At 39.1% G+C, this 24,445-nt stretch overlaps 1 protein-coding gene across 3 annotated transcripts in view; it reads right to left on the bottom strand.

The window, feature by feature from the left end:
- Positions 1 to 24,445, bottom strand: part of vav2 (vav 2 guanine nucleotide exchange factor) — a 354,595-nt gene that overhangs the window by 92,645 nt on the left and 237,505 nt on the right. For all 3 annotated transcript variants that reach the window (XM_055225679.1, XM_033976209.2, XM_055225680.1), the window contains exon 3: positions 14,824 to 14,882. In XM_055225679.1, coding sequence (XP_055081654.1) covers positions 14,824 to 14,882 — 59 coding nt within the window. The remainder of the gene's footprint in view (positions 1 to 14,823; positions 14,883 to 24,445) is intronic.

The following is a 24,445-nucleotide window of genomic DNA, read 5'->3' as shown; positions in this document are numbered from 1 at the left end:
TACATGTCTGGTCTAAGGACAAGGGATGTTCAGGGACAGTTCTCCATTTGCTTGTTTTCTGTTGGTTAATTTGCTTGTCTGGTATTGACCAATGTCTGTTTCACTGTTGATTTTCTAACTTACTGTTCAGCCCTAAGAGGCGACTGCTGTTGTGATTTTGAATTGAACTGAAAAAGCTGAGGGGTGTATATTTAACGCATTCGGAGCTAGAGAAAAAAAAAAAAAAAAAGACTGATTCAATTGCTTCTGTTGAACAAAATTCAGCACAATTCTTTATCAAAATCATTACATCTGAAGCTTTATTAGATGTCAAACTTTGCAAAATACTTTTACTTTACATTTTAAAACAGATACTTTAATCCTTTTTTAAAGTTTTTTTAAACAAAATATCGTACTTCTTCCACCTCTGATATTTTATTTTGCTGCTTGAGAATCCATATCCCTTGTTCTAGAGCAGTACACAGCCATCTGCTCCTCACACTCACATATTCTGACTGTCTCCAGATGACACATTTATATTTCAGCAACTACCAAGCGCTCCTGTGTTCATCTTTAACTGGTACAAACAGAAACAGCTTGAACGAGGACAAAAATGCTGCTTCCATATTGTTGCTGTAACTGTTAAAATGCAGTTTTTTAGTTTTTATTTACATCAGTACATTTAAACGTATCAATAATTTTCACTCTGATATGTTTTGCACTGAAAAGTAGTATTTATATAAACTAGGTCACTGCAAATGAAAGCATATGTGGTTTGTATTACTGCTTAAAAATCTATACAAAAAATAAAGTTATGTGCTTTGATTATATGACTTTACATACACTGATTTTTACCACTATCAGTATGTGTATGTTGTTGAAAAATGCCTTAAAATGTTTCTCCATCCTCAGACCCAAATCAAAACAAAGAGAACAACGGGGCTAGCCAGGATGCTAATAGATATGAAAGCACCCATTAGGGGCTTGAATGATTATGCTAAGTATGATTCAAGCACATTGCACACTTAGTATAGCTCAATAGACCTAACCTACAAACAAAAACTGTAAATCAATAGGTGTTTTTAGTTTCAGTGTAGTTAACTTCTCCCTTCAGACGTCTTCACTCCGTTTTTATATTTTTCTTTTACAATCACTGAAACTGCATATTGAGTAAAACGGCAATATTTTAACTTACTGCACGCTATCTGCAGTTGATGAAAACATTGGTACCGTGCTATCTGCGATTGCTAGCACAGACTATTTCCTGGATTGTCACTGTATAAGTCCGTGTGGGTGTATATAAACGGGCCTGACACCGGTAATTAGCCCGCTATGTAATTAAAACCCTCGTCAGGAGCGGAGGAGTGCGCCGCGAGCTGCAGGTTAACGAGCGCTCGTCAGAAAGGTCGAAGGTCGCTCTGTCAACACCCCCCTCAAGTCTCAAGTACCCCTCCTCCACACCCACCACTGTACTGCTATACAGGATTCATGCGCGCTCTGCTCATGCAACTCTATTAGAAAGTCAATTTTGTCACGGTATTTAGCCTTATTGTTTCGTTATGGAGACTGCAAAACCTGTTAGTCTCTGTGGAGATGTTATTGCTTTGCTTGGAATGTTCCACAGTTTGGCACAAAACGTATCCCCATGGAGACAAGAACATGATATCACCAGGCAGAGTATACATTTTTTGCGCATGTAATGGAATAAATTCAAAATAGAAGATAAATTGAAGCTTAATGCCATAACATAGACTGTATATATATATAAATTGACATACGTAGCTAACCTGCTAGCCGTCGTGTTGCAAATAGAAGTGATTATGAGCTCCATCGACTGGCTTCAATTCACTTTATATTAGAAAACCTTTGCCCCTCTGTCCATAACTGCTGCTGTCAGACTCATCATGTTGGAATTAAACTGTTTGTATTAGCCCGCTCTATATGATCCTGGTGTTTTTATTTCGCCACTGTGTCCGTGATTCAAGATATGACCATTAATAAGAGACAAACCAGGCGCTTTCGTTCCCTGAGGTTAACCCCGCTAGCGTTAGCAACAGGTTTGATTGACAGTGTTGCTAAGCGCCTGCTCCCTGCTAAACCAGCGGTGTGGGCGGGAAAGGGGCGTTACCTTCAACAGCTTCGCTCCAGATTGGCTGAGATTGTGGAGCAAATCCCAAACAAATAATAATGAGGTTCAACATTTGTGGATGACAAGTTTGGATAATAATGTAGTTACACCTACATTGAAAAAATGTAATAAACCGTCTTCCGAACAAACTACCTGATCCACTCGGTGATCTGTGAACCAAAATTGCATAGTTCTAAAAAGATCCTTGGCCTTTGCTCAGGCAGCTTTTTCTTTTCAAACCGTCAGACAGTGGAATCGGCTTCCAGACAGTCTGAAATTGTCTGTAGACTTGAATAATTTTACTAGAAATTTGAAAAAGTACATTTTAGATACTCAAATGTGTCCACAACAGTCTAGTTAATTTGTAATGTTCTGTCTCACTGTAAAAACCTGCACATATATATATATATATATATATTTTCTTTTAATTGGTATGGACTGTAGGAAACATACTGTATTAGACATGGGGACATTTTTTTGTATTTTACTGCTAATGTCTATGATGAACTGTTGTTACTGTAATTGTAATGAAATGTGTATTTTAATGTGTGTTCACCTGCCCAGGGACTGCAGATGGAAAGTGGCAGTAGCTAAATCTGGTACAAATCATCTCTTCTTTTGTAAGATTAATGTATTTGTATATGGTCCCTGACAAATAAAGAATAAATAAATAAAGAAACAAAGGATATTTCCTATCCACTTCACCTTCGGCTTCTGCTCTGCTTTCCTGTGACTGGTTCAAACTCAGTCCCACTGGCAGGTCGGACCCAATAGGTTGCATTTGTGCTCTAGAATTTGTTGATGTCATAATTTCAGATGTAGAGCAGGGGCTTGTATAAATCTATGAGAGATTCACTGTTTTTGAAAGAAATTTCCAAACTTACAATCCACAAATGAACCTTGAATCTTATTATTATCTGTTTGGGATTTGCTCCACAAACTCATGGCTTAAAGTTCATTCAACTGAAAACAATCACATCTTTTGGATTGAATAATGGCACCGCTTTTTGAGGTTATCATGAAAAAATGTTTACTTTTGTTAACAAGGAAAACATTAAACTTCATATAAGTGTTTGTGTCATGTGGATAATAACAGTAATTACAGAGAAGAGATATCATAAACACGGTAAATACATGTGCAGTCTGACAGTTCTAATAGTAAATTCCACCAGGGCATCTGATCTGTCCTCCAGCTCCGTGATAAAAGTCCTTTATTATGCAAAGTTGACTCCTGTGACCTTTTAGCCATTTTAGAATGTTGTTACCTCCTCAAAAACAGACCTGGAGTTGTGTTTTGTTTCATTCACAAATGTTTGAGTAACCCTGGTTTATTCGTCTGTCTACATCTCCAATGCTCAGAATGCTCTTTTTCACCTTGTGATGTCATGAAGTGGTAGTTTTCATGTCAACAGATTGGCAATTCCAGTTGAAATCCCCCAAATGATTCTAGTGAAGGTGGAGTTCAAAAATACAGTGGAGCACTTCATGTATCACCACATGACATCACAACGTGGAACAGAGTGTTTTCTGTTTGAGAGAAGAACTCAGCCTAAATATGCAGGGTTTGTGTTTTAAACATATGTGAATGAAACAAAACACAACTCCAGGTCTGTTTTTGAGGAAAAATAATAACATAGATCAGAAAATAGCGTAATATGGGACCTTTGAACTATAGGGAATCCCGAATGTTTTGAATGCAAGCTAGATCTATTCCTGTAAGTTTATCTCCAGAATTACAATACTAGGACAAGACTAATTTTGCACGTAGCGATGCATCTAATTGTAGGTCCTGCCTCATGCGTTGAACCAAATCTAGTGCTGAACAAGGGGATAGTACTGAACAAGGCTCCACCATCTCCAGCACACTGAAAACCCCTGTCAAATCTGTAACTCTATTAGAAAGTGCATTTTGTAAAGCTAATTATCTACTTTCTCCTACAACATTACAAACACAATAGCCTGTTGTGATTTATGGCACCATCACATTTCCCTTTATGAGCCTTTGCACAGAACGAGACCTGCTCAGGAGAACCATAACACCCTCACATCCACGACCCCCTCCAATGAAATGTGCATTATATTAGAAGTTATTAATGTCCCGGTGGGCCAAATTTAATTACGCATTAGTTTGTGGAGAACAGTGCAGGTTTGCATTGGCTGGAGAGGGGTGGTAGTCCCATCCCAGCCGTTTTCATTTCTTCTAAATGGTACATTCAGGTGCAATCCGAGCGCGCTTATAATTTCATCAGGGCGCAGCTGATGAGGTCTCCTGGTTATTCTCAAACACAGTGCAGATAAAGTTTCAGGACAACAGACAAAAGTGGAGTGCAGTTGTCCAACTTGAAAAGGTTATGTTGTAGTTAATAGGGGCTAGTTTGAAAGGGCAAGTAAACAATGAATGCTAGTTGGTACCAAACAGCCAAACAAACACAATGTTTAAGCAGGACAGAGGCACTTGTGGGATTTAGTACAAAATATTAAAAAGCCTTTGATTCATGGCTAATAATTTCTTAAAGAAACAACAATGCGTTTTCATCTCACTGGGCCTTCACCAAGATAATCCCATAAGTGCCTCTGTCCTGCTTTAACCCTGATGCTCAACCACAAGAGCACCTGGATAAAACCCTTACTATAGCAAATGTAAAGACATAGTATTCCAGTAAACTGGCTTTGATAAACACAATGTTTAATTGACATGAAATGTACTTATAGAAAGCTGTGTCCAACTGAATCAGTTATACATGTCCAATGACAGCACTTTGCGACTGTAGCATATGAGCTGAGGAGATAGAAATACACTGCTATCTTGAAATATGATTGTGTATGGATTTTAAAGGTGCACTACGTAACTTGCTTGTCTCTATGTTTGTTATTGCTATGCCAGGAATGTTAAGGTTAATGTGAGCCTTTATTGTTGACATAAGGAAATTTGTCCTGTTGCATTTGACCCATCCGTCAATGCTGCTGGGGCAACCAGTCAGTAATGGTCGGTGCCACAGTGCAGGGCTCGGGGACCCATTTCCAGATCTTGAGCTCGGTTTAGTCGTGACTACCTTAGAACATTCACCTATTGTGCACGATGAGACACATATATACTCTGCCCAGAAAGGCCTGGGTGTCAAACTCAGAGCTTCTTACCATGAGGTGAAAGTGCTATCCACTTTGCTACAACACAACGCCACAGTACGGCATTAAACATTTGTAGTGACACTGGCAGGTCAAGTTACACGTCAGATCAGTGGAGAGGCAACCCTACTCACAAGAATGCATGCATTTTTGAGTACAAAAAACACCTGAAATTAAACAAATTAAATCCATATTAAATACCACAGGGAACATTGTAGGCAAAGCAATACATGCAGGTTCTCTGCGTCACAAAAGTTCTTCAGTACACCTTTAAACGTGACTTGGGGATTAAATGATAAATTATATTTGTCCTACCACCACAGTTTTAGAGGCCCATAGTGGGTTCATATACCTGACACAGAGCCTCCATGTGAACTTTATACTGTTGTGATGAAGTGTCCTGTGTTTCCTGTCAGTGGGTGTAGAGGGGCCGGAGAGACTGGCGTTTTAAGGCTCCACCCGAGTAAAAATAAATCAACGTGTGTGCACTAATGAACAAAAGCTTTATAATCTCACTGAGAGCTGCCCTGACAAATGGACAACAATAAACGCGCATTAAAAAGTAACTTCAGCGCACTTAGCAACAATATTGGTTTGGAACAGTATAGTGTTGTAAAAATACTAGGCAATTTAAGACATCTCTTTGGACCCTAATGAAGCAGTTCTGTAGATATAGTGTAAAAATCAAGGTAAAGTCAGTTGAAAATAAAATTGCAATATTACATCAGCAAGTTCTCCATGTTTCTCTCTTTAGCTTGTTAAAGTGCATCAACGTATCATGTAGATTAAACATAAAGACCTTTTGTGTTTGTGTCTTCCTGTATAGCTATAAACAATGACACCTGTGGCTCATTATGTTATGATTTGCACATTTTAAATCGCAATATTAATCTAAAATGACTTAAAAAAGAAACAAGTCCGCTTTGGTGCTCAATGACATCACAACAGTTAGCACGTTTGACGGATAGTTGCAGATCAGTCCACCAAGCAGCAGATTTAAACATTTTTTCTCCCCATTTCTGCCAAAATGACTATGCAGTGCTGCCGAATCCTGTGCATTTCACCATTTAAGAAAATAAAAACTGGAGAGGGAAGTAAGAAGAGAGCAGTGGGTGTATGGTGGTGGTGGTGAAAGTGGGGATTGATCTTTTTGAACCTCAATGTCTTTCTCTTCCGGAGGTATAACGTCTGGGTTAAGGCACACACATTCTCGTCAATACAACATCAATAGCTTTACTCTTCCTCCTCTGCTTTCTGGAAACTACGAAACCCTCAGATATATCTTTGTTGAGTTAAGGCTCAGACAACTCGATATTGGGGTTCTCAGTGTTGGCCAGCAATGTTCTGGGCAGGGGCTTTGAAGCAATTAGTTGTTGGGGCTATGCTTCTGGTTGTTCTGGAGGATTGATTGAGGTTCACCATAAACTAGTGTCTCCTTAGTGGCCACAGGTTCCATGTATGTATGTTTGGACTTTGCTGTCTTTGAGGTCTGAAAACTCACATGGGCAATCTTCACTTTGAATCTTTCCGATGTCCGTCACCACTACCTCGGCGTCTTCCATTCTGGCTGCGGTGAGGGCTTGAGGAACAGTTATTGAGTTGAGCCTCAGACAACACAGTATTGGGGAACTCAGCGCTAGCCTCCAGTGCATTAGAATGGGACTCGGAGCTGAATGGCCTCTAGTTCTGGTTCTGGTCCTCTTCTCTACCAGGACCTCGTTCATAGGAGACCGAATTGTTCATCACGTAGACAAACTAGTGTAACCTGAGTTGCCACAGTTTCCATATACACACAATCTGACTCCACTTTATGTCTCGTCTCTCCAGGATTTGTCACAGCTGAACAGTCTTTTTTGTACTCTCCGATGAAGCAGGTTGGACTTGAGGCTCAAGAGTGCGCTAACGTACTGTCCTGTACATCAACCGCACGTGTCCACACAACCTCACTGCCAAAGGGTTCTGTGTCACATACATGAATTATGCACACACTATGAGTAAGGCATTAGCATGTCATATGTGCGCCTAATGTGCAGGCTAACTTTAGTACATTGCGTTTTTGAGGGTCATGCGTAAAGATACTCAGGGATCTTTGATGAACTGAGGCACTGATGCAAAATAAGAGGAGCATTAGAATAAGTGCCTGCTTAGAGAATGGTTTGAATTGGATGTCAAATATGAAAAAGAACAATATTTTTCTTTGTAATCTAATATTTACAATGTATTTTGGTGCAAGTTTACTGTGAACAACTAAGCCGAGCTGGTTTTTGCACTTACAATTAGTTTGAAAATAGAAGTAGCTTGTTTTTTAAGTTAAACTATTAAGTGTTATTTAGATTACAAAGGGAAAATGTGTGGAAATTTGAATGAACAAAAAGTAATAATTGTTAGCCTTCATCGTTCCTCTCACAAAATGAGTTTTCAGACGAGCTTCTTAAACATAATTAAACACATATTAAAAAAACATAGTAAACCAACTGATCTGCTTCCATTAAAATGAATTAATATCGTAATTCTGGTACTAGTTTGGATTGATGTACTGTTTGCATCAATCCAAACTAAAACTTGCCTTTTTTATGGAGTTGTATTAAATCTGTAACCTGGCAAAACTAAACGGAAAATCACAAAGCTGAAAAAGGAAAAATAAAAACATTAAGATGAACATTCCCAAAGGAGAGAAATCCAACTTTTGCTGCTTCCAATTCAGAGAAAGCACTATTTTTTTATTTTTTTTTAAGTACTGCTGCTAAAATTGGCTGTCAGCATCGCCATGTTTTTTCTGATTAGTTTGGTCACTTCACCTTTGGCTTCTGCCCAAACCACAACGCTGCTCTGAGATTGGACTGGTCAGCAATGGCTTGAGCCCAAACGCAGACCTCAACAAATATGGGAATTCATCATCCTCTGCAAGGTAATTAAAATTAAAGATTTGAATTGCACTACTACTGCTGTAAACCTGACTTACAGCAAGTACTTTTGCTTTTATACTGAAGCTGTGCCAATATTTATTTATGTTAATTAAGTCAGCACTCAACTGACTTTTTATGACAGATATATTAACACATCTTCTATTTTCTATACCATACAGGATTAACTTTCTGTCCTCTCGCTCGCGTCTTATCCGCCTTTACTCCACCCAAACTCCCACGCGCAGCTGGAGGGAGGTGAACCTTAGCACCAGCAGATCCCGGGGGTCCCATGAGGTGAAGGTTACATATGGGGTGGTCTCAGGACAGTGTAGTGACATGTGCAGAAAACACTGGGCTGTGCCAGAAACAGCACGCAGATGAGTCCGGATTAAAGCCGAGAAAGCCCAAGGTCATGTCCCGGGACAGAGACCAAACCAAAGAGGATTTCAGAGGATTCAAGGGAAAAAAGACTAACACAGAAAGTCACGATATGCACTGGCTCCTTATTCACAAGTGAAATTAAGCCTTCTATTGAAATATAATTCAAACTGAGAATTTTTCATGCATGTAATGAACAAAAACTGAAATTAAAAATAGAACAATTTGAGTCGTTTAGTTGAGAGAAGATGACATGTTTAATTTTGATTGATTGGTTGGTTTTCTGTGGGTTAAAGGTACACTATGTAACTTTTCTGGTGGAGGGAATGACATTGCTTTGCCTGGAATGACGCCTGGAAAATAACTATGAACTACTAAACTGCAATCCATGTACTGCCGTAAAATAATCACAGACTAGAGCAGGGATGGGCAAACTTTTCGACACACACGGGCCACAGTGGGTTCTAAAATTTGACCGAGGGGCCGGGCCAGGATATATATGAATATATTACATAAGAGATTTGGCCTGTAACATGGAGCAAAGCATGATTATGCAAGGCTTATTGTACAAATTGTTTTTCAAATGTATTAATTAAATTTTTTTGAGTTTTTCCTTGTCGAGAAGTAGAGTCTAAGGACAGGGGGCGCTCTGGGACTGTTCTTCATTTGCTTGTTTTCTGTTGATTAATTTGTTTGTCTGTTTCTCTTTCAATGTTGATTTTCTAACTAATTAATTCCCATGTTTAGCCCTAAGAGGCAACTGCTGTTGTGATTTTGGGTTTACAAAAATGAATTGAAATTAATAATTAATTTATAAAATTTCAATTAAATAAACAAGGTTTACCCTTACCTATTTTAATATAATTTGATCACGTTCGGCGGGCCGGATTAATAAACCCAAAGGGCCATGTGTAGCCCCTGGGCCATAGTTTGCCCATGTCTGGGTGTTTTTCTACCTTAAAATACAAAAAAGTGAATATTTATCCACTCTCCCTTCTCAGTGCTGGTAAGAAACATATAGTAGTAACACAGAGCATAAAGTGAAGAGAGAAACCATTCACTCATTCATATAGTATCATAGGTGTAAACCACTGTGACAGTATAGCAAATGTAGGTGAAGTGTTGTGCCCAATGACACAGCAGAAATACACAAAATTAGCAGTGTATTAAACAAGAGTAGCTGCTTTGTTGTCAGGATACCACCATTTCAAACTCAATTTTGATACTAAGGAATAGACTCGATATTCAATGTTGATTCTGATACCATGATAATAATAATAATTAAAACAAATTAACTATAGAGTGTTATTTTCAACAATACATCATAGTACTTTTTGATATCACCATGTGGTCTTCTTATATCTAAACCCTCAGGTGGGTTTCTATCCTGTGAATGTGGCGTTTTAGTATGCTTCCTCAAATTAATCTAGTTCCGATACTACTTTTATAAGATTAGCACTGGATGACTAAGGAATTCAACACAAAACTCTAGGCGTATATAATGAGTGTACAACACTATAACATGTTTAAAAGCTAAAATAAGCCAATGTTGCAAAGTTACACAAGACCTTTGAATTGTGTTGAACTCAGCGGTTCTGAGCGGAGTAGCCTCTTGCTGACACAGTGACAGTGACATGAACTATCGGGGGCCATTAGAGCAGCACACTTTAAAGGCAGGATCAATGCAATGCACTGGGACGTCAATGGACAGGCCCATAGGCACCGGACCACAAGCTCAGGACCACCACGATAACTCTATGGATGTGTGGGGACTATGGACTGACTGAGGAGGTGAGGTTTAATAATGTACAAAGCATCGTTTAGCTGTACACTTTTAAATGTACTAGACTAAAGGAATTAAAGTGCCTGTATTACTCTATTTTCTGATCTATGTTATGTTTCCTCATCAAAAACACACCTGGAGTTGTTTGGGGTTTTTTTCATTCTCACGCTTAACACACAAAACCTGCATATTTAGGCTTGGTTCTTCTCTCAAACTGAAACGCTCTGTTCCACCTTGTGATGTCATCATGTGGTGATACAGGAAGTGCTCCGCTGTGTTTTGAAACTCCAGACACCTTCACTAGAATCATTTGGATCATTTCAGCCCCGGAATTGCCAATTTCTAAAGGTAAACGGTAGCTGTTAACTTCAAAACTATTACTTCATGACATCACAAGGTGGACCAGAGCATTTTGAGCCATGGAGAGGTAGACAGACTAATAATAAAGTGTTACGTAAACACACCAGTTATGTCTTTGAAGGCAGTAACACCATTATAACATGGCTTAAAGTTCACAAGAGTCAATTTTGTGTATAGGACATTTTAATCATTACGCAAACACAGTTAAGATCATTATATTTAAGATTTTACTAAAGAATATTACCTTTTTGTCTTTTTTTTTTTGGTCAACTTTATAACTTTACTTCCTGGTTTGACATGGGCAGCAGATATCCATGCCACTAAAATGTCATCTGCTTTGCTCCCCTCTGCTTGGGTACACATTGTGAATAGCAGGTCCATTACTCTTTGTGTACGAGCTTTGGGTTCTCAAGGACAGCCCGGTGAACCATACCATGAGTGACGCGAACTTTCACCTTCGGGACCAGGAAGAACACAGCCCGAGGAGCGGATGCGGCGGTGCGTGGGTGACAGACATTATAAAGGGCGCATAGGGTTAAATCGCATGTGTCACGGAATGCTAGTATGTGCTGATGTTATATGTTGTGTAGGTTATGACATTTACTTTCTGCATATAGGCAAGTCAGGGGTTAATGGATTCTTATATGTTAGTAATATTTGTACATAAGTTACTTTTACAATATAACTGTACAGGGGTAGGACAAATTTTTGCTCGGATACATGGAAAAAATCCGTCCCTTGTATTACACATGTTTCCTTTAAGTGTCTGAAGTCAAAACCTTTCACATATGAGAGATTATATTGATTATGTAAAGGGTCTTTAGCTGTAGTCTTCAAGGCAATGGCAAAGATTCTGGAGCATTTCTGGAGCTTGTTCTAATAAAATAAATATCCTCGGCATTTGAATCATGGAATGAAAATAAAAAACACACCTTGATAGCTTTAAATCTAATAAAAATGTGCAAAATGTATCAAAAATCTAATAGAAGTAACAAACAATTTAATGGGTATTGTAGTCACATTTAGAATTTAATTTCATAATTTCAGTTGAAGGACGGGGCGCTACTGGAGACTAACTGTTGAATGAAATATCCAAACTTATTATCCACAAATGTTGAACCATCTCATTATTATTTATTGGAGATTCACTTGGCCTTATTAATCTAATAGCTTAAAGTGCTTTCAACTGGCAACAACCACATCTTTGGGTTTGAACAATGGCACCACTTTGTGATGCTATTGTGAAAATATATTTTCACTAATTAGTCAATTTGTGATGACAGAGAAGACTTCGGACTTTTTTTTTGGTTTTGTTTCATGTGGAGAGTCCCAGTAATTAACCATATACAAGGTCAATAAATCTACAATCTGACAGTTCAACAGCACATTCCATCTTAGATTTATTTTCTGACCACAGCTCAGTTTTAAATGACAGGCCTCCTAGAATATTTTGATGCGACACAAAGACAACGTATTGGCGAAAGGATGCAAGTATATAGGTTATGTAATGTCCTGTGCTGAGAACTGATATGCAGATGCCATACGATCTACAAACCCTGCGAAATAATTTCGACCTCTACAAGTTACTTAATGTTTTGATTTGTTGTATTGCGATTTTAATGTCTTTCGTATTCTGTAAAGCACGTCGAATTACTTGTGTATTCGTATATCACTTCAGATTTCAGTCACAGTCTCATGTGTCAATGCTCATGGATGTGTTTAAAATGTGCACTGTGAACCCAATGTTGATTTTAAACATAATAACAATACTGTCAAGAAATGTTTCCCAAATCTGTTGAGCCTCAGCAATTTATCTGACCGCAATATTACAAAAGTACTTTGCAAGATAACACATGGTCAACTGGAACTCAAAAACGTTCTAGGACATTTCTCTGGAGTTTGATGACTAAGTTCTTGGCTGCAGAGTTTTGAGGTCAGCTGCAGAGGAACTCGGCACAGGTTTAATATGTTTTCCCCAAGTGCAGAAAAAGGGTGGAGGTCATGGCTCTGTGTGGACCGTTCCAATTCAACAGTGAACTCAGAAGAACATTTTATTAATTAATTCATTTATTTATTTACATATATTTAACCAGTATAGTCCTGGCTCCAGAAGGGACATTATTGTACATGTGTTTTGTTTTGTTTTTTGGTTTTTTTTTTACAATAGGGAGCGTCTACATTTGTGAAACAGAAACATGATAGACCCAACCTCATTTCCTTTCCATACTTTCCATACTAGATAATAAAGATAATAATAAGTGGACGGTTATTAACTTTTATAAGAGTAGGTATTCCTTGTTTTGGTTTTCAACAGGTTACAAATATTGAGTTTATGAGATATTCATCATAATCCGTGTATTTTTTTTTTGTCTGTACAGAAATGGATCAGTCCAAATTGTCATTAGGTGACATTCGGTAACATTGTCTTTAACATTACCATTTTTTTGTACTTTTTGGTTAAAAGGCCTGATGGATTTAAGGCCCAGTAGAGATATATTGTACGGTGATCAAGGTCAAAATATGTGTACTGTCTGCATCTAATTATAAAGCTTTTTACTGTCCAATAATCTGGAAGTGTACTGATAGCATGCCAGTTGTTGTTAGCTTTACTGTAATGGCAAAACTCTGGTCTGGTCTCTGGGAGTTGTGAAAAATGCTTATAAACTCATTGCAGTGAATAATTAGGATGCTCGGAATGGATAAGTAAGGAATAACTTTGGAGGTAACAACACTAAATACAACCTAATACAACTCTTTAACTTTAAACTTTTTAATTATACTATTATCTTATTACACGTTACATACTAAAACATACCATAAAATAAAGTATGACCAGATATTCTTTAATAAATATATAAATAAGTGTTCATTTATAATAAAATAGCGGTGGTCCCAATATTGATCCCTGTGGTATTCCATAAGTAATCTTTTGAAAATCACTTTTTATCGTGGAATAATATTAGTAGCAGAGAAGTCAGTCTTCTGGCTCACTGCCCAAAGGTTCTGTTTTTGATTTTGGACAGTTTTTGAATGTTAGCGCACATGAAAAATTATCCAGGTAGGTTCAGACCATAAACCTAAGTTCACATCTAGGTAGCAACATTGAAAGATGGGCCTAAAACTGGATCTTTTTAACTAATAATTGTATAGACCAGGTTCCAGTATAGTTCCAGGTTTAGTCACAATTTATTTTATTAATTGTTTATTTATGTATTTATGTATGTGTTTATTTATGTATTATTATTATTATTATTATTATTATTATTATTATTATTATTATTATCATTATTATTATCATTATTATCATTATTATTATCATTATTATCATTATTATTATTACCATCCACACCCTACATCGCCCATGATCCCGCCTGGTAATTTCTCATAAATATACAAAAGTATGATACAAAACAATACACTACAACTACACAAACCTGATGCGACGGGCAGTAGTTTCATTAGTGGGACACATGCCGACTGCGTTGTCATAGCGCTGCGAGGGGGGAGTGACTCTTTAACCTAAACAATACTGCACAGATGTTATGTAACACCTAACATAAATCACTGTACGTAGTAAATTTAAGCTCTTTGCTACATGCCAAAATATGTTTTCATTCACGCATCATTTGAACCAAAGTCCTTGAAATGATTTTGTCGTTTTTAACTAGTGCAAACCATCATTTTTCTTTCCCTCTTGTCTAATAAAGCTTCTGGGGCCTCTCTCCCCTGAGCCTGCTCCTGTCTTCTCCTGGCACTGCTCCTAATGGGCACGCTCCCCCGGCTCGTTACCCTGACGCATAAACCAGGCCTTTTATGTGGTGCCAACAAGCTCCGCACCACGAGAATAGACAAATCAAACGTCCCCTCTCAACCTGAAAAGAGGATTCTCCTGAAACGTTCTATGAAAATATGGTATGTTTTTATGACTACTCAGGGTAAGTGTAAGGCTATCGGAGGGACAGGTTGCCAAATACTGTAGCATACTTGGCTTGCCTAGAATGCGAAATGGACAAAACCTTTTTTTTTTTTTTTTTAATGAGATTTAGATCTTAATTGTTGCCTCGGTCTCGATAATCCAGTGGATATGGTGCTTAAATTGGTTATGGGATGACAGTAGTGTAAAAGTGGACAACAAAAGAAATGAAAAATAAGTAAATAAATACCTGATTCCTTTGATTTGTGCAATGCTGTGGTGGGAGATCCGCGATAGAGCAGAGATGACCTGCAAGACAAGAAACTAACAGTTAGATAAATATGCAATGCAAACAGGAAGTTGGAATTGGGAAAATACAATACTTTGCGAAACCAACATCGAAATCATATGCAAGCCAAAAGAAATAACAAAAGTCGCTTCACAACAATGGTATATGATAAAGGATATGGATAGATGTGAAGGCTGAGGCACGGTCCTGCTCTTGAATCTCAGTCAATCGCATTAACTCCATATAATTTCTCTTTTTCATAAGTCAAACTGCCTATTTTCTATCAGATAATGCCATTCATCTTTAATGTGGTGATTCACTTTAGTGGTTTTGAGCTCTAAAATAGGTGAGCGAAATGCAATTTGGAAAACAAGAGGTTATTAGGCAAGGCAAATTCTACAGCCAATTCAAGCTACCATTGTGTTCTTGGGCAAGACTTTGCTTTCAGAGTCTCCTTGCACTGTTATAAATGCATAAATCAGCATTATGTGTGAACATCTAGACCAGGCATGCCCAAACTGTGGCCCGGGGGACAAATGCGGCCCTCAGTCCAATTTTTCTTGGCCCTCAAGCTTCCAGGTGAATTGAACCATATTACCTTAAACAAAACCTTTTTACTGTACATTTCTGAAAATCTACTTTAACAAGCCCGTATCAAATATTTAATGTGTCTGATCTAGGCTAATACATTTTCCGTAGATTGAGTTGGGTAAAACAAGGCAAATTCTTGACTAAATGTTGCATAGACCTGTCACGATAATCACAACATCGACTTGATGTTCAGTATATGAAAGCTGGAGCAATTGTTTTTGGGGTCAATATTTATTGTGTGTCCATGTTTCTTTGAACTACTGGGAAACTTTTGCTTATTTTTGTCTCTATATGATGAGATTTAAGCCATAAAAAGTGACCCATTACCAATGCAAACTAGGTACTTAAGTGTTTGTTTCATTCTTCTGTTTATTTATTGCAGCTCATGATTTTTTAACAATATTGTCGATTTAGAATAGTTTTCGTGGTTTAAATCTGCTCTTGGGTTTATGTGTCAGTGGTATAAAAATGTGTAATGATGACAGGCCTAATGTTCCACAGCATTTTGGTTATAAAATACCACAGATTGCAGTCTTGATTTGAAGTAGACAGTTGCAATATACAGTATAATCCCATTATTAAGCAGTTTCAACAAGAGCTTCGTAGTATAGTAGCATAAATTACCAATCTTCTTCCCACCCGTCGTAATCATCATCCCAATAACTCTCTCATTCTACACATTTACGTCCATTCAGATCTACCAGCTCCCATTCGTCACAGCACACAGCCCTGCCCTAGGAGCTGTACAGATGGCGCACTTGTCCCACTCACACAGGGCAACGAGGGCGCCCCCGTCAGCCCAACGCACCCGCCCGGCTCAGAGCACCCGCCCAGCTCAGCGCGCCCCTAAACCAGCATCGCACAGTTCATTAACCTCTCAAAGATGGATCTGGATGTGCGCACCATGACACAGCCAGATGTCCCTGCAAAATGGTTATGTCAATGTGTCTCCTGGCAATGATGTCGTCAAGTACCATTTAGCATAGAGGGAGAGGCAGTGCAGGGTTTTCAATGGATTTTATATTGAATTGTGTTTTATTGTGCTTATAAATCAGGGGTTCTGTGATTTTTAGTCAGAGTTTAGTGCTAAATAAAGGATAAATTCGGTTTCTGAATCCTAAATTTAGATCATAGACTGTGTATAAATGGACAAAGCTAACCCGCTAGCTGCTGCTTTCTACTGAAAAACTGTCGCCCCTCTCGCTAACTGCTGGTGTGAGCCTTGTAATTCTGGTCTTAAAATGTTCGTATTGACCCATTCTACATGATCCTGATGTTTTTATTTTGCAGTTTCAACCATAAATCGAGCTATGAGCATTAATAACACAAAAAGTGAACCAATTCCCAACACGTTTGATTGACAGTGTGCCAAACCATCAGGAAGGGCGGGAACGCATGCTACTTTCAATGTGCTCACTTCTGATTGGCTCTTTGGTTGCTATGATAGTCGTGTTCGGATTTCCAAATATGGATCTTTGCTCCAGATTAGCCAGGACTTTAAAACAATAGATTACAGATGTTTTTTTCTAACTTATACTTGGCGCACATACTATAGTAGTTGACGTCATAATAACTACACTTTTAATACCCCTAAAAATGCATGAAAAAAGACTTAATTCATAACGTAGTACCCCATAGAAGTAAAATACCTCCTCTTTAATACCCCATAGAAGTAAATAGGCCGTGGTTGTTTAGTGTCTCACAAAAAGAAAGTTCTGGGTTCAACGCCAAAACAAAACAACTTTCATATCTGTAATTGGACATTTCGGGGAATCTAAAGGCATCTAAAACCAAATCAACAATGCCTCTTTACACTATTTCCACAGCAGCAGCAGAGCCATCAGCCTCCCCATCTCCTCTTCACCATCTCCAATTAACCCATTCAGTAACCACCATGCAGCTCGTTCGTTTATCTTTGTATCGTGGTTGTTGGGATAAGTAGACTTTTACATCTCTAAGTGTCATTGACCCAAAACACTCTTATCCACTCGGAGCAGGTGCCCGTTCACCATGAGAACTCAGACTGAGTGGTATTATGCAAAGAGCTTTTAACAGAGCATATGCAGACAGTTCAAGAGTATCTGAACACTTAGCAGTACTATCGCCAAATTGAATCAGGCACTTACAAATTGTAATATTTTTTATGCAATTCTTTAAAGTATAAACACAGGTGAGGATACATTTGCTATTGTTCTGTTAATAAGAGAATACTGTCATGTTCACACTTACACTGCTTGTGACTTTAATGTAGTAAAAGAATAGTATCAAAATTCTGCAGTTCTGGCTTTTTTTTTTCTTAAATAAAATAAATAAAAGTGCAGTATGTATTAAATTAAAGGTTCAGTATGCAACGCTCTGGAAGTGGCACATCACCTGCATGACTCCATGGAAATGGTAAATAAAAAAAACATACTTTGGAAAGTTCTCCAAGATTATAGCCAAAGGAAAAACATTTCCATGGAATCAAGCAGGCCCTCCTCCAGGTTAAATAAGAGTCATGTTTGTGGAGATGCAAGCCTGCTCACAAAGACGCATAGGTGTGTTTTTCAGAGCAATAAAGAAAATGAAAATAAATAACAAATAAAATAAAATAAATAATTCAACTTTCAACTATTATTATTATTATTATTATTTTATTTTATTTTTTTTTATTTTTTTTGTAAATTTTGCGATGCATAAACCCACACTGTACAACTTCAAATTGGCCCACACAAATACACCAGATACTAACAAACTCACAACCTGTTCACTCAAACTGGTAAACTCCACGGAGAAGTGAGGCCGCCATTTGTAATACATCTGAGTAACGCAAGCAATAAAAACAGCCGTAAAAATAACACAATGCAATAAAGTCTGATAATGTTGCCTTAAAAATAATAGCCTCCATTAAAATGCTAAACAAATGAATCAGATCTAACAAGCCCCAGGAAATAGAACACGATGAAATACAATTATAAAAGGGCCCCGTGGCTGAGCGGGGAGCGTCTCTGGAATCCTTATGCAGTCGCTGTTATGGTAAAGCGTAATATAAATCTACACGTTCGCTGGCGTTTATAGCCTATAAGTGTGGACAGGCAAACAGGTTACTCATTAGCATGGATTTGTGCCGCAGGGATTCACGCACTGGCTGCAATTCATTCTTCCATTCTTCCTTTCTTTTTTGTGATAGTGGTTAGTGACATTAAAAAAAAAAAAGAAAACATTTTTTGCAATTTTAAAAAGGCTGTACCAGATTCTCTTCCGTGTATTTGTGCACAATTAGTTTTCCCCTAATGCAGATGCAACTGTAACTGTTCTGGCCTCGGATCCAAAGGTCGACGGTTCAAATCCTGCTCTCGACATAAACATGGTTGGTAGAGGCGCAAGATCCACTGACCCACAGTTGGCGTTGTGTCCCTGGGCAAGACACTTAACCCACCTCAACTGTGAACGGGTGAGTGGTTCCTTGATGTAAAACGCTTTAAGTGCCTTGAAGGTAGAAAAGCGCGATATATATATTTGACCATTTATCAAACGCATTTATAAACTCGATGCAGCATGTAATCGGTTTTCCTAAGTTTTCTACCAGGAAAGTGGTTCAACAAAATGACAACAGGTTGCTAAAATAATGTAAGGAGGAAAACAGCTAAATGTAAAAACATTTGTATGCATGATTTTTGGCTTAACCCAATAGTGGCGCATGCTGTCGTCGCCGATAGATTTGCGGTTGCAGACTTTTCATTATCGTAACTTCGCAACCAACTGTGCGATCATGTAAATTCAAATGGCATCTCAAAGCAGAGGCATGGGACTATTTAAATATTTTACAGTCATTACGGTAATCTGCCTCCATTTTTCCTCGATGGCAGATGCCGCGGGGATTTTCCCAGTCACTTATTCGATGCGTCAAAGAAAAAATATCGATGGATGGATATGTAAAATAGAGGTAGTTGTGTGAAAAAATGCAGTACATTCTGATACTTCCTTTAACATGACGCTACAATTGAAAATGGAGAAATTCTGGTGTATATTCTGCGTCCAATGAGGGCAAAATGGGGAGGAATTTTATACAAAACACGTGGTTAAATTCCAAAGTGACACTGACACTGAAATGTTGAGAGATGTTTACTTTACAAACATAGATGAACATTTTTTGAACTCTCAACCATTTTTTCCTGTTTATAAAGACTTTAAAGGACTTTGCCCATCCAAAAGACTTCATATTTTTAATTTACAATTTTATTTAATTACTATAGCAACACCTGAAATTGTCACCACTCTAAAAAACTATCCTTACAACACAGAACTTTTAAAACTGTCCCCACTTAATGCCACCCCTAAAACCTCCATCTTTCTACTCATTCTTCATCCCCTTCTCCTCACCACAACATAAACCATTTTCCATCCACGCAAAGAACACGGCAATACGGCAAAAGCATGAACTAATATCTTAATCTCAATAATCTCCCAGTTTATACACTTGGCATCCCATTACCCACATTTGACCCCTTCTGTGGGCTCAAGTGCCAGCAGTAATTCACAACACCTGCTATGGAGCAATAAAGCCCAGGTCTCCCAAGCTGGGTCTGGTGTGCGTCTATGGGGCAGTGGAAAGGGCAGGAGGAGGGGTCTTCTTAGATAAGGCAGGTGTCGTAGGATTAAACGGGACTACATTAGAGTAGAGAGGGGCTGTACACTGTATTTTGTATTTGAGTATTTAATATGAGTGTGACATAACAAATCTAGATCATTATTTTACATTTGGTTCATTGTAAAATTGCAATATCTTAACAATAGAAATTGATTCATTGACTTGACCTGTTCAAAACTGACAAGTGGCACGTTTTTTTTTGTGTGTTTTTAGTATTAAAATACAGAGCAATGGGCAGAGATATTTCTTTCTAAGCAGTAAAGTCTCAAATATCAAAAGTCAAAATATAGCTTTGACTTTTTGAGCTTTTAATCATATTACATTATTGTTGCATCATCAAAACCATACCTGGGGTTGTACTTATCTTAAGTCACCCTTTCATCAATCTTGCTTATGAGATCTCGGCTTCAAATCTCCCAAGATTGTTAAGTCATAGGTAGAGATCTAGGTTTCCTTATCATTTTTTTAAGTTCATAAAACACTGCCAGACTCGTTTGAAGCATTTCTGCCATCAAATCATGTTCATTACAACTGCATGTTTGTATTAGCATGGCAAGGCAAGCTAGCTTTAGTTTTTCTGTCCATGGTTTATTTACTCTGCTGCCAGTAGATGGAGCGCTAACACCAATCGTGATGAGGAAACACCTTATTAGACGCACATTCAGCTTTGAGGCCCCCCTAGAGATGCATATGACACTTAGCATACCCATAGTGATTATTAAAGATCCTACACTACGCAAAATATCAGAAAATTGTGTAATACGGGCTCTTTAAGCTAGCAATGCCACTGCTAGCCTCCCTGGAATAACCAAGGAACACAGAGCCAAATGTTAGCAAACACACACCACTTCTCAAACGCACATCTCCAGACAACGCACACATGTGGCCAGGATCCCAGCTGGGACTAGACCAAAAGGAGGGGGAGGGGCATGTGACCACCAACCGGCCAATCGCACGAGCCACCGGGCCAGTCTGGGGGGGGGGGGGGGGGGGGGGGGGGGATGTCAAATTGAATCAAAACTGCATTTATATGTGGTTAAACTCATTATGATAGAAGTAATCTAGTATAATGTGAAGTGAAGGGTATTGACGGTAAGTTCGATATTAATTTGTGTCTGATGCTTCATTTGTGATTATATTTCAGATTAAATCAATGTTTAGTGGATGTGGTACGGCTAACACAAGCAATTAATGACAAATGTGTCTCGAGCTGGAGACCCACCCTAAAGCAGTATTGTCAAAAGTCATGTAGTGCGATGCAATTACTTTAAACTGTCATAAATAAATAAATACATAATAAATAAATAAATAAATACATACATATTAAATAAATAAATAAATAAATAAATAAATAAATAAATAAATAAATAAATAAATAAATAAATAAATAATAAATAAAAACTGCGGCAAGACAAATTTTGGGGAAAAATTGGATGCACTGAATGTCATATTACTATTTTCTATTAACATTTCATCTTAATGGTCAGCAATTTGAATTTTTACATTTTATTATTTGATCTGGGTCAATACAGAAAAAAATATTAACCTTAAGGAAATTTTATCTACCCTTTTATCTGCCCCTTCCCCTCAGTTGTCATAACTGAAGCAGGACATGTTGGTAGGGTGTGCACTTTTAACTGTACAATTTTAATTAAATCAATAAAAAGTCCCAGTTAATACCAATATTAAGAAGGGGTATTATGCTAAACTGGCTTTTTGGAGCTTTCTGCCATGTTATAACTTTGTCCACTCATCAAAAACATGCCTGAAGAGGTTTTATATGTCAGCCATGCATGTTTGAGATCTCTCCCGGGTCCCATTCGAACACTCCTCACAGTCAGCAGTACGATCCTGTCCAGAGCTCAGCCCACAATCCTACCACGCTCTCACACAGGATTTTTCCGTAAATGTACAAAAGCGGAATACAAAACGATACACTACAACTTCACAAACCTGATGCGATGTGCAGTAGTTTCATTAGTGGGAATGCATGCTGATTGTGTTGTGGTAGGGCAGTTGGGGTAACGCACAAATATACAAAACAATAAAAGGTAACATGGCGTCTATATGTTGTGTTAGTAATTAAAACCCCATAGAAGTAAAATACCTCCTCTTTAAATGATGACTATTAGCATAAGCATCACTTTGAGAGAAGAGCGAGTAGGAGAGAGAAAGAGGGAGATGGAGAGAGGGGGGGCACAAAGAGGAGAGAGAAAGAATGAGGGAGAGAGAGAGAGAGAGAGAGGGAGGGGTGAGAGGAAGAAAGAGAGAGATAAGTAAAGGGGAGCACAGAGCAAGAGAGAGAAGGGACAGAGAGTAAGAGAGGGGGCAGAGAGAGAGAAAGAAGAGAGAGAAAACAGGAGCGACAGAGGGAGTGAAAGAGAAAGATAGGAAGAGGGGGTACAGAGAGAGAAAGAAGAGAGAGAGATAGGAAGAGGGAGAAAGAAAAAGAGAGGGAGGGAGAGAGAGAGAGAGAGGGAGGGAGAAAAAAGAGAGAAGGAGGGAGAGAGGGTAGGAGAGAGATAAAAAGAGGGAAACTGAGAGAAAGAAGAGAGAGACAAAGGGAGAGAGGGAGAGAGGAGGAGGGAGTGAGTGAGGGAGGGGGTAGAGATAGGAAGAGGGGACACAGAGAGAAAGAAGAGAGAGGGGAAAAGGTAGAGAGGGAGAGAGCGAGAAAGAGAGAAGTGGGGGAGAGGGGGACAGAGAGAGAGAGAAAGAGAGGGAGGGGGGGAAGAGATAGGAATAGGGGGACACAGAGAGAGAGAAGAGAGGGCGGGAGAAAAAAGAGAGGGAGGGAAAGGGTAGGAGAGATAGAAAGAGGGGGACACAGAGAAAGAAGAGAGAGACAAAGGGAGAGAGGGAGAGAGTGAGAGAGGAGGAGGGAGGGGGTTAGGGAATGAGGGAGGGGGGGAGAGATAGGAAGAGGGGACACAGAGAAAAAAGAGAGGGAAAGATAGAGAGAAAGAGAGAGGTGGGGGAGAGGAGGAAGAGAGAGATAGGAAGAGGGGGACAGAGAGAGAGAAATAGAGGGAGAGTAAGGGTACAGGGACATGATGTTCAGTAGTTTCATTTACGGGATGCACTTTGATCATGTTGTGGTAGTGCAGTTGTTGTCCATGAATATACAAAACAATAAAAGGTAACATGGCGTCTATATGTTGTGTTTGTGATTAAAACCTCATAGAAGTAAAATACCTCCTCTTTAAATAATGACTATGAGCGATAACATCACTTTGCGTCTGTTGCATTGATCTCTCTGGGTGTAATCACAATATGATGCTCTTTTTGGAGGTCGTTCAACTCGGTCAGGACGGATGATTGGCAGATACATCACATTATTGTAGACTTCCAGGATTCTTTGGCAAGACTTGGCTCCGCTCGTGCCCAAACGGCCCGCCAAGACACAGGGGCGCGGGGCATTGACGGACAGATGGCTGATGGGTAACCGGCGCGGCCCACATCAATAATATCAGAGATGAAAGAGAGAGAGAAGAGAGAACAGAGGAGAGAGAGAGAGGGATAGGAAGAGAAGAAAGAGATAGGCCGAGGGGGCACAGGGAGGGAGAGAGAGAGAGGGTAGAGAGGAAGAGGGAGAGTGGTCACCAGCAATAATAACAGAGGACAGCAGGAAAGAGATGGAGGGAGAGGAAGAGAGAGATATGGAGAGGGGGACACAGAGAGAGGGAAAGAGAGAGAAATAGAGGGAGAGGGGGGAGAAAGAGAGAGATAGGTAGAGGGGGCAAAGGACAGAGACAGAGAGAAGGGACAGAGAGTGAGTGAGAAGGGACAGAAAGAAGGAAGCTGAGTGGTCCGTATCAATAATAACAGAGGAGAGAGAGAGAAGAGAGAGTGGGAGGGAGGGAGAGAAAGATTGATGGAGAGAGGAGAGATAAAGAAGAGAGAAAGAAAGAGACAGCGAGAGGGAGAGGGGGAGAGGAAGAAAGAGAGAGATAGGTAGAGTGGGGCACAGAACAAGAGAAGGGACAGAGAGTGAGAGAGAGGGGAACGAGAGAGAAAGACGGAGTGAAAGAGAGACATCAATAATAACCGAGGGGAGAGACAGAGAGAGAAGAGAGTGAGCGGGAGAGTAAAGGAGATAAAGAGAGAACTATGAAGAATGGGACACAGAGAGAGAAAGAAAGAGTGAAAAGGAGAGAGAGGAAGGGAGGAGGGAGAAAATGAGAGAGTGGTCCACATTAATAATAACAGAGAAAGAGAGAGAGAGAGAGAGGGAGAGGCAGACACAGAAACACAGAGAGGGGGAATAGAGTGAGGGAGGCAGAGAGTGATGCATGGAGAGAGAGAGAGACAGGGAGAGGTGGGGGAAGAGGGGAGTGGAAAGTGGGAGAGAGAGAAAGTGAG

This window comes from Periophthalmus magnuspinnatus, chromosome 12 (assembly GCF_009829125.3).
Source record: "Periophthalmus magnuspinnatus isolate fPerMag1 chromosome 12, fPerMag1.2.pri, whole genome shotgun sequence".
Lineage (NCBI taxonomy): Eukaryota > Metazoa > Chordata > Actinopteri > Gobiiformes > Gobiidae > Periophthalmus > Periophthalmus magnuspinnatus.
This window is presented reverse-complemented; position numbering and strand designations above follow the sequence as displayed.